General features: G+C 28.3%; 1 protein-coding gene across 1 annotated transcript; it reads right to left on the bottom strand.

Moving 5' to 3' along the window:
- Window positions 1-1,765: 1,765 nt before the first annotated feature.
- Window positions 1,766-2,853, bottom strand: LOC107865811. Its single transcript, XM_016712006.2, has one exon. It carries the CDS (start codon window positions 2,717-2,719, stop codon window positions 2,102-2,104), a length of 618 nt encoding a protein of 205 aa, XP_016567492.2. The 5' UTR covers window positions 2,720-2,853; the 3' UTR covers window positions 1,766-2,101.
- Window positions 2,854-12,474: the final 9,621 nt, after the last annotated feature.

Here is a 12,474-nt window from a genome sequence, read left to right as displayed (position 1 = left end):
CAAAGTGTCAATTGAACATATTAGCACTAAGCTTATGATTGCTGATCCTTTGACGAAAGGATTACCGCCCAAAACATTTATTGAACATGTTGAAAGAATGGGTCTTATTGATAGCAATGAATGATTTTATGTAAAGTCTTTATTATGTTTATGTAATTGACACTTTGAGCTCAAATTATATATGTTTCTGTTGTTACCTGTTTTCTCTTGTATACATAATATTGTGAATGATGATAACAGGCTCTGACTTAGATAAAGTATTCTAATTATTATCGTTAGACCCATTATATATTTAAAAGGTTATGTTAGGTAATAGACTAATATTGTAGTACATGGAAGGAATTATGTCAAGTAAAGGGACGTGCAACCGCCATGACTCATTTTAGTTGATTTATTTAACGATGACAAATGATGTTGGATTTAACGTTAATAGTGCACATGATTGACATTCCTATTAAACCATTAAATTAACATTGTGTGTGCCAAGTAGGAGAATGTAAATTTCTATGGCCCACATAATTAATTTATTTATTGGTTTAATAATAATTGAATAAGTTAAATCATTAATCTATATGAAAAGTTACCTTGTAGGATAATTACTGAATTACTGACTCCTAGTAGAATAATGATTGTATCCACCAATCACGTTGATGGAACGTGAAAACATAACTGACTATTCTCATTATAAAAAGAGTCCTCTCTCTGTCAAAATAAGAATAAGTTTCATCACAATTATTCTGAAAGTAAGGTAAAGAGAGAAACAATTCAGTGCTTCTGCTATTACGCTTTTGCTTCCGCTAAAACCATGGAGAATTCAGGTAAATAATTCTTTATTGAATTACTGTTATTATGTGTATGTGAAAATCATTAAGTTCAACGTTCCTAAATAATACAAAGAATTATGAATAGGATTATTTATGTATAAAATTATTTAAATTTATATAATCCGTTTTATGCTTACAGATACATCACTGTTCCTCTTGATTTTTTATTTTTTTTTGGAGTTGCGGGAGCGGGGGTGGGGGGTAAAAAGATACAAAAATATACACCACTGTTGAAATCAACATTTATTTGGATTGTCTGCCAAAGAAGGTTACCAGGTAACCACCCACTTTTAAAAGCAAAAGAGTTGCTTTACAAAAAAAATATAAACTACATAAACAAAATAAAGTAAAAATAAAAAATAAAAAATAAAAGAACAGGTGGCATTATTAATAATTTTACATGTTTATAGGAGATTTGCTTTTGTAGTTAGTGGAATCACATCAGCCAATTCCGCTCCATCATTGTGTCTGGCCCGTTGACATAGTACTTCTATAAGATTCCATATGTCCTTACAATGCCATCCTTTGGGTCATTCATTGGGGGTTTACGTTAATTCAATATACATAGATTGTTATACTTAATCATGATATATAATTAATAACATGCATAGAGTATAGTTCATAAAAGTTAATTACTAGTATACATGAATTTGCATGATAGTATTTGTTCAACAAACTGAACAGTTATGATATTCACCTTAGTCTTGAAGGAAAGAATAATTTCTAACTGCTCCTTTGTACTTAACTCTTAACTGTTACGCTCCAACTTTTACTTTTTTTTTGCTTCTCTTATTTCCAGGTAGAGTGAAAAAAATACAGCAACGGGGTCACGAATCAAAGTAAAAAGATCGAGCTACAGAAAATTATTGTATTCAAACTTTCAGGACTTCAAACCTCTGAACGTTTATACTTCATTGCATTATAATTAAAAAAGAAAAGAATAAATGACAAAATTTCATTAAATCCAACTATATACTAATAGTACTACAATTTTCTTTTCTTTTTTTTTTAATAAAAATATCCAAAATGCCCCCAAAGGGAAGAAAAAAAAAAAAAAAACACCCAGGAAAGCAGAAATTAATACATGCAATAAAAGCATATACAATCTTCATAGCTTCCAATCTTCTTCCCAATTTACTTAAACTTCCAACTGACAGTAGTTCCTGTGTCGTCGTTGTTTGTTATTGCAATGGCCACCATCTCCATGCATGAAATTGTCCATACAGAGAAACATATAGTATTTATATATATACTTAGGATTTGTGAGAGAGCTATTATTAAGCGCCACCAGGCGAAGCTTGCATCATCAAATCCCTGTAAAATTTCGAAATAAATTTCTCAGCAGCTTCATCAACCTGACTATCTTCTTCAACATCCTTCCATGGAAACGGCGAATCGGTGATCCTCAGCTGCCTCACCTTTGGAGTCCTTCCAAACCCGGGCAAGTTATTCACCGGCGAGGCATTTGCACTCTGAATCATTTCCAAAGCCTTCATTACAGCAGCATTCATTATCACAACATCGTCATCTGCAGTAGCCGGCGCGTGTGCACACGGAAAGAGATGAACGTGGTGCTTACCCCCACGCTTGTTGAAGTTGAATGGAAGGTGAAAAGTTTGGTGCGATGCTGGGGTGTTACTGCAACTGCACTCGTACTCGCTTTGTGTGCCCACAGTAGCTGCAGAAGCTGAGGATGAGGAGGAGGAGGACCATTGGTGAGCATGGTGGAACATGAGATTTTGAAATGCAGCTTTGCTAGCGATTTTCCCACGCTTCATTAATAAGTTGAGATCCAGCATGAATTTCTTCTTTGATATGCCTTTCCTCAGCATGTAAAAAGCTACACGCACTATGTTCCAGAATTTCTTTGCTATAACTGGCAAATTTTGATCCATTTTTCTCAACTATATATTCCAGAATTTCTTTTTTTTTAATTAGGATTTGGTAAGAAAGATGGAATTTTTGTGATAGATTTGATGCTTTGAAAGAGAATGGAGAATATGAGAAAAGAAATGTTTTTGATTTGCTTGAATGGAAAATGTGCAAATGTATGAAGGGGTATTTATAGTGCGTTTCCGTAGAGGAAGGCGACTCAATGAAGTACTTGAATTTCTCGAGAAAATAACAAAGATGGTCCTTTATGTTTAAGAATAGGTTCAATATAGTCTCTTAAGTATGCACTTAGCAATTTTTGATCCTCTAAACTTCTCATGATCTTTTGTTATAATTTTGGACTCACTTTTGTTTTCCAATTAATAATTATCACTCGATAGATTTGGCTTTGATCATTGTGATATCTTATCATAACCAGTTAATTGAAATCTACACTTTTTGATATATTTTCATATGAAGATTCATGTAGTTACCAATAATTATTAGTTGTTCGCCGTTAATTATTCAAATGTTATATGAAGTGTATGTTATTATTTCATATTTAACGGTAACGTAATTGTAAAATTAGTTTAAATACAACATATTTCTTACCTAAAGGGACTGAAAATACAAGTTGCTATTGATTGAAGGTTTAATATGTTTCGTCAAATATTATCGGGGCCAAAATTGCAATACACCGATAATTTAGAAACCAAAAGTTCTAAAAATTGTGACAGGAATTCAAAATGCTTTACTGTTAAGTTAAAGTGACACATTGAGGCGGTCCACATATATTCAATATTTAATTAGCTCAATTATTAATGTTGGAAGTGGTGATTGGTTTTGGACTTAGTTTAAAAGAGTTTTTAAGTCGTTAAGTATGGTACTAATAATCAAGTTTCACTATTTCCTCGAAATATAATTGTCACGCTTTCTCTAGCTTTTGAATAGCCAAATGTCATTATTGTTCAATTCTAATTTAACTGACTTATATTTTGTTTAGCAAGGTTTTCTAAGTAGTAGTAGTATATTAAGGTGAAGTTGGAAGATGATTGATTTCATTATTTGATATTTTAATTTTGACATGGGGTAATACCATTATATAAATGGTAATATGTATTAGTACAAATCTCTCGATAGGACCTCAAACTTGTCCTGAAAATTTACAAGAATTTCAGAAAAAATGTATTTTTTCTTTCTTGGAAATTTTTAAAACTACAAGATTAAAAGATATTTTGATTACATATCTTTAGTTTAAAATCAGAAAATTTAAAAATATTTGTTTCTTTTTAAAATTTTATGTTAAGTCAAAATCTGATAAATAAATTGAAATAAAGGGAGTAAAAATTCTTGTAAGTCAAAGAAAAAGTTTTTCTAACAAATGCAAGCATTAAAACTCTTTTCATTTTTATTTTACTGAAATTTTTTGAATGAAAGTCTTTAACAATCTAAATTGAGTTTTGCCTTATGTTGAATTAACTTCATTATTTTTTTTATCAATTAAATTTATATTAGCTAACACATTTTTTAATAAAAAAGTATTGTATTTGAATAATATAAAAATACCTGATGTTATAAATTATTATATGATCACGTCAATAAAGTTAATTATAAATAAATATATTATTTAAATTAAATTATTTATAGATTTAATTCAACAAAATACTTTTGTAGATATTTCTTCAATTGGTGAAAGCTTATGAGGTTATTAAAACTTCAATTGGGGGTAAAAAGACAAAATAGAGTTCCTTGTGGGAATTAAAAATAAGGTATTTTCACATAAAAGAATACTACAAAATTTTAAATTTAATTTTTAATTTGATTGGATAAATAGATCTTTTGTGACGTCACTATCACTTTTTTTTATTTATGACTCATCACTTGTATAATATTTAAAAAACTCATATAATTAATTAAATTTACCAAAATAATTAATATTTGAAAAGTTATTAAACCTTCATTTAAGAATAAAATGAATAAAAAAAATTATGGGAGGACTATTAAAGTGGGAGATCTTCCTTTATATATAATATATATAATAGTAATATATGTGTGATACTCTATTTATTAGGTTAGACATAAAGATAAATCTAATGTTAAATAATTACCCGTACAGTTGGTACAAGCAAGCGTAATTTGATATATCAAAGAGCCGCTATTCCTATTCATGTAGGGGATATTTTCTGTATCATATTTAAAATGAGTAATGAATTTTTTTTTCATAGTATATGGACAAAGTTGTCTTTACTCAGTGTCGTGTAGTTTCGAAAACCCTAAAAAATGTTGGTATAATGATGAGGTATGTACAAGTTTGAGCCGTTTGAGGAAAACAATGATTTCTTAGCAAGAGAGGTTTCCCCAAAACACACGTGGACTTTCCCGTCAAAGAAAGGAAAGAACCTCTTTCCTAATTATTTACCTAACCCAAGAAACAACTCTCTTTGTGGAAATAGTAATATACTAATAATCTTCTTGTGGGTAGCAGGAAATAATCATGAATTCTTTAATTATGTTTTCAAATTTAACTAAAAGTAAATATATAATATTAGAAACAAGAGAAGCTATTTTTCGTATTCATACAAATATCAAGGGTTTTAGCTGAATAATAGTGGGGAGATGGAGGGATTAATTAGTTAAGTAGATATCCCCATAAATAATATATTTTATAACAAATTATACTTAAAGATTGTTTTATAACCCATTTGGCCATCAAAATCAAAATATATTTACTTTATTTAATATTTTTAAAATTATAATAGAATTGAGTTATGTTTGATCATAATATTTTTGAAATAGAGTATTTTTAAAGTTAAAAAAATATAAAAAATGAAAATAAATTTATTATTTTTAGAGTTTTATGAATATATATAGGGTAATTTTATGAAAATAAGAAACTGCTAAAAGTGAATTCAAATAGTGCATTCTCAATACTACTTAATTAGTTGCGGGGATTGGGAGAGCGTACATGCATATATATGTTTTTCCCATCCGAAAATAATTAAAGTGCATTTCGACCTGAGTGGACCTATATGTATTTTTTGATGCTTTTACATTCGTTAAATTTGTAGATATAATTATACAAAAAAAAGAAAGATATTTTGTAATAATTATAGTTAAATTAAGAATTTGAATTCTAATTAGATAATATTTATTATTAATAGAATTTGAAATTCTTTGTATAGATCTAAGTATCTATATATTTAAATCTAACTGAGCACGAATAATAAGAATAAATGCAAAAAATGTAGAACTAAATAAATGAACTTAGTCATTTCGTACACGAGAAAGATATGTATCATAATAAACTTTACAGTATTATTTTTCTTCATTTCTTTGTCTTTTGTTCTTGTCTTCTAATTTTCTATTTAATAGGATCTTGAGAAAAAGGAGTTTGTTTCCATCGAGCTAAGACAATATGTTGATGTCTCTAGTCAGAGGCGAATCCAGGATTTGAAGTCTGTGGGTGCATCGGTATTGGCAAAGGCACGCATAAGCCTCGAAGCAAGACTCAAAATGTGTTGAGCGCTCGTCTTGCTTAATGTGCAGCTTAAGTTCTAATTCCTAATACATACTTTCCTTTGTCAATTAGTTGTTCATATATTTATCATTCATGCTTATATTATTAGTCTTGGACCTGACATATATTTATATTTTTCTCTCTTTATGCCTTTTTTCGTTAAATCTCACACTTTATTTGTACTTTGTGCTTAAACACAATAGACTGTGAAACTTTTTTATGCTTATTGCTTTTGATAATATTGTAGTGCACAATATTATCTTAAGACGTTAGAAAAACTTTCAGTGTCAATTAAGGGATATTATCATATTCAATTGGTCGCCAAAGACATGAACAATACTAGAAAAATAAATATATAGAATAAATATGAGTTCTAAGCTAATAACTTTACTTTCTTATTATGAAGCTTACTTTTTAACATTATTGAATAATTGGTTGTGGTAGCTCATCAATGGTCAAAGATGATTCATTTTACGGGATGGTCGCGGGTTCGAATCCCCAATCCAGCAATTTTGATGTTATAAATTTAGTAATAAGCCAAGTATTGAAAATAAAAGCAAAAATATTGTGTGACACGAGGAGCGATCCCTGGTTGTGTGGATTGAAACGATGGTTTCAACCAGCTCACCTAGGTGCACTATTAACTATATCCCAATTTCTGAAGGTATATACATATAATTTTTTTCGAGTTAACGGGTGCACGTGCACCCCCACTGACACATGTGGATCCGCCTTTGTCTCTAGTAAACCAAAGTCGTTGTTTAATAGCTATTTTGCTTCACTTTCTTCTTTACAAATAAGAATTTGAAGATTTAGTTGCGATTAGAAATCAACTTTCTATCTTTATCCATGAATTTGGTATAAGCTTCAAAAAAGTACCCAGAAAACCAATAAGATAGCTGTGTGTTTTGATTTTCAAGCGAAATCTTAAAGCTTTTGACGTCAATACGTGTGTTCAAACCTCATGAGCATTCACAATCCTTAAATTCTAGGTCTGCCAGTGATTTCGACTGTCTATAATGTACTGCAGAACTTTTGAAATACACAAAATAAAATCGAGAACGTTTGAACAATCAAAATCTTCAAACACTTTTTCAAATCCATACCTTTTTAACTTTTTTCCAGTTCCACCGGGGTTAATTTATTCCTTTTCTCTTAATTAAACACAGCTGTTAACAACTAAATACATATTAGAAAATACTACTAACATAACAAAAAGATCATGCATGCGTTTGATATTTAATAATTTAATTTTCTTATTCTTAATTTCTGAGGAGTTTCGCTCTCATGCTTTTGTATAAACTTTTTGAAGCTCTGTATACTTTTGAAACTTTTCAAGGTGATTAACTAAATATAGTAGCAATAATCTAGTCCGTATTAGTGAAAAAAGCAAAAGATTTTGCAACTGGGCTTTGTCTCTGATCAATTAACTTACCTAATTCGACGTACTTTGCATTTGGACTGTACTTAATATCTAAATTTAATTAATTTGTACCAATGGACTCCTTTTTTCTGCTATAATTGAAAAAAGAAACCCACTATCTACGATTTTTTTCTTGCAAATTCACGTGCTCCCTGCTTCAATATAGCTGTTTGGCACAAATTATTGTATATTCATACTCTCTATTTTGTTTTTATATTCTTCTTACTTTTTCATATATATTTCATCGTCTAAATTTACGTAACACCGGTTGATTCAACACAATTTAAGATAGAAATGAATATTTTTTGAATTTGTAAGTTTAAAACCAGTGAAACCTCATATATCTATCTGTGAAGCTATAAATTATTTTTGTAAAGATGAAAGAAGAACTATAGGACAGATTAAAAAGAATGGTAAAAGTATACTATTAGAATAATAGCCTGTTTGGGATTGCTTATTTCTCAAAATAGCACTTATTTTGAGAAAAAAATACTTTTATTAAAAAGAAGGGTGTTTGGTAAACTTACAAAAGTATTTTTAAAAATAACCAGAAACAGGTTTTTTGCTTATGGGAAGAAGCAGAAAATTTCTGCTTCTCAAAAAAATTTATGACAAAAATATCCCTATCACACACACATATATACCTTATTAATTAATTAACATATCTTACAAGTTTGATTAACGTTTGATTTTTAAAATTTTACATTTCATATTTACGTCATAATTCTTTATGATTTATATAATATTACTTTATTTTCACTCATTTTTTTAAAATAAATTTAAAAATATCGTTGATGATAATGACTAAAGAATATATAAATTATTTTAAAGTACGTACTTTCTAATTAAATAAAAAAATTAATTTAAAAATATTAACATAGATTTTTAAAATAATTTTTCTCTATAAATTGATTTTAGTAATAAAGGCTATTGATAGATGTTCTTTTTTGGTCATTTGTCTCGAAAAAACAATTTTTGAAAAAAATTATCCAAACATAATTTGATTAACTTTTTGAATGAATTTATCAAATACAAATTGCTTTTCTTTAAAAGCACTTTTTTAAAAAGACATTTCATAAAAATGTTTCTCAAGTAAGCAATTTTGTAACAGGCCAAAGAGGCCCTAGAAGTTAAAAAAAAGGTAACTGCCAGAAAATTATCCTTTTGCAGATGAGATTTTCTACGCTAATCTAGATTATCCCCTTGCAGATTTTTGTACTTGTGGATTGAAGTTATCTTAATGTATTCCTTTAATAGTTGTAAAAGTTATGCTAATTGTGTGCCTAAATCCATGGCAAATAGTGTATAATTTTCTAGAATTTAAGTTTGGAGCATTGTTAGTGTATTTTTTTTTTAAACCATCAAGTAACTTTTATTTGTTGTAGCAGGTCATCCATTTCTCAAGTAAAAATTTAAAAATGGATGACCGACAACAACAGATATATAGTTATTTAATATACACTATGATAATATGCAAACATTCAGATATACAATTAAAAAAAAAAAAGAATTTAGATGTACATATACAATTAACAACCTATACATATATATGACTTATATAATTGACATATATGACTTATACATATACGACTTATACAATTACATCATATATACAATTAATATACAACTTATACATATACATATATATAATTGATACATAATATACAATTGATAACAACTAAGTTGTATTAAGAAAATAACGATTGAATTAGAAAAAATATTTATATATTTGTATATATACTATTTTAGTATATATGTAACGTACACACTCAATATACATTAGCTTGAGGAAATTTGTTTACCTTTCCTTTCTCGTTAGTAGATTGACATTTCCATAAATAAATAAAGTTACTTACATAATTATTATAATTACTGAGTTCAAATTGGTTAAGGAAAAAGAAATTTGCTTGACTTTCCTTTCTTGTGAATAATTGGGAATACGTTAGGAAAAGGAAATTTAAAGCTAATTCAATTAATAGTATTTCTAGTCTTAATAGTATTTCAATTGGAAAACCTTTAACAAAAAAATTAATTATGAGAGAGTGTTATAAAACAAGAGAGAATAAAGAGGAAGAGTAGAGAGAAAATAGATAGTTATTCTTATTTCTATTGAGAGATGTCTTGATGGGATCTATTACAATGAAGGAAAATTAACCTTGGGGTTTGTAACTTTTTCATAAATAAACGTACACAATATGGTAAAGTAGATATTCACTATATATAGTAAAGTAGACATTCATTATATATGATATATTTATAACAGAGAGAAAGTTTTACTTACTTTTGTTATATACATTAACCATATCATGTAATTATTAAAAAGGAAAAAGTCATCGTTTTCACCCTAAACTATACACGAAAAGCGTAGGTCACACCTAACCTATCATAGTGTCCTATTACACCTAAACTATAAAAAAGTGAAATTATTTCCATCCCAAAATGTAAGAACCAGTCACATAATAGAGAGTGATTTACACTCGCGCCACATTATCGCTAAGTCATTACCACATCAGATATTATATCAATTTTATTTTTAAAAAAGTCCACATCACCCATTACTTCTTATTCACCAAAATCACCACTAAAACACCACCATTAACACCATCATCATAAAACTCAAATCTTCACCATAATAATTTTAAGAATCCACCATAAATTTCATTATTGAAATCACAATACAACCATTAGTATCACAAATCTCAAACACCCCTTCTCTCACTGTAATTACACAACAAATTGATTGTCAAGAGAGCATATTGCACAGCTCTTGATAACACATTTTTCAAGAATTTTATCAAAATTTTCAATAGTCCACCAAATATTATCAAAATTTTCAATAGCATTCTGAATCAGTATTGTTGGAGATACGCATACACAGCACTATTCAGAGGGTCTTCCCTTTTTCTTTCATCCAGAGAATAACAAACACACTAATACACATACAACTACATCACACTCGATCGAAAAATAGAAAAAGGCATAAAGAGAGTAGAGCGACGAGAGAGGGGGAAACGAAGAGAAGTCGAGAGATACGGAAAGGAAACAGAGACAGTGAATAAAGGAGGGGGAGAACGGCCTTTTTTTCCGGTGACATTGTCATCAGAATAGTAGTTTCATTAAGATTTCAGTCAAAGCAGTAATAGCTTCCTTTCTCTCTCTACTAGCTTTTCAATTCCTTTTTAAAACCCTAAAATTCTTCTTATTTAATTCATCACAATAGTAAAATTTGCCGATTTTGCTTTCGTATATAGCTAGATTTCGTATAAATTTAGTGTGTATGTGAATGAAAAAAAAAAATAAGCTGGCGGAGCTTTGGAAAAATCTGGTCAAACACTAGCGATGAAAAAAATCGTACATAGCATGCTTATGTGTTTCACCATTTCTTTCGACCGACGTTGATTCAAGATGGAGTTGAAGGAGAGAAAATTTGCGTAAGGTGGGGGTGAGTGGGTGGGGGTATTAAAGAATTTTTTTTTATTTTGGACGCGCCTTTTTTTTTTAATTTAATTTTATCTCCACGTCAGATTTAGGGTGGAAATAGTTTGACTTTTTTATAGTTTAGATGTGTAATAGGACACTATGATAGTTTAGGTGTGACCTAGACTTTTCGTGTATAATTTAGGGTGGAAATGATGATTTTTCTCTATTAAAAATCATTAATTATGAATTGTATTTTTTTAAGGATAAAAATCATAAATAACATACTTAAGACAATAATTATGAGATTCATAGCAATACTTTCATAATTACTTAAACTAGCAATTTGTATTTTGTATTTGAACAAACTGTTGCTATAAAAATACATATACAAATCATTTTACTGCCCTATATTTACCTCAAATCAGTTGAGTTAAATATGCTATAATTAGCCATGAATTAAATGTGGAGATTCATTTTCCATTAAAACCTCTTAATTAACATATTTCCGTTATTTATTACCAACTGAAATCAAAATTCAAATTTCAATTTCATATTATCGTTTTCATCCCCAAAAGATCAAACTCAACTGAAACTTCTTCTATTCAATATCTTCGAAAATTCAAATTAAACCATTACTTTTGTTGAAGGTATTTAATCGTAATATTGTTTTCTTATATGAATTTCATCAGTTGTTTGAAATCGATCAAAAAAAATTCGTTCTGATTTTTTTTTTTAACCATTACTGTTATTTCGTTCAAATTGTTTTTAGTCATTACTGATGTTTCGTTCAAATATAGTGATTAAAATTGATTTTTCGTTAAATTATTTTTGAATATTTTGAGCCATTAACAATTTTTCGTTGGAGTGATCAAAATCAATTTTTCATTACGTTGTACAATTTAACAATTTATTTCGTAAAATTATTTTTGAATATTTTGTAAACGAATTTCGAATAAAAAGTAATGCAACAGTAAATTGAACTGATCGAACAATATAGTGATCAAAATCGATTTTCAAGCTACTCAAACTCAATTATTTTTTCTTTTTCACTTCTTTTTTTTTTCTTTTTTTCTTTTTCTATTTTTATTTTTTTCGTTTGTTTACTCTTTTATCTTTAACTTTTATTTGAAAAATACAAATATGTATATCACATACACATATTCAAAAAATATACAAAGTACATAGCGATACAGATCTGGATATGTATTTACAATACAAAACATACATATGTATCTGCATATGTATTTACAAAAATACATATCTCACTCATATGTATATATAAACATATCCTATATACATATACATCATATGCAGATCTGTATATCTATTTATTTTGTATATTTTTTTAATATGTATATGTGATATAGATATTTGTCTTTTAAAAAAAAACAGAGATAGAAGAGTAAAAAAAAAAAAAA

Source organism: Capsicum annuum, chromosome 3, assembly GCF_002878395.1.
Source record: "Capsicum annuum cultivar UCD-10X-F1 chromosome 3, UCD10Xv1.1, whole genome shotgun sequence".
NCBI classification, from domain to species: domain Eukaryota; kingdom Viridiplantae; phylum Streptophyta; class Magnoliopsida; order Solanales; family Solanaceae; genus Capsicum; species Capsicum annuum.
Note: the sequence above shows the minus strand (reverse complement) of the source record. Positions and strands in the feature narration are given on the sequence as shown.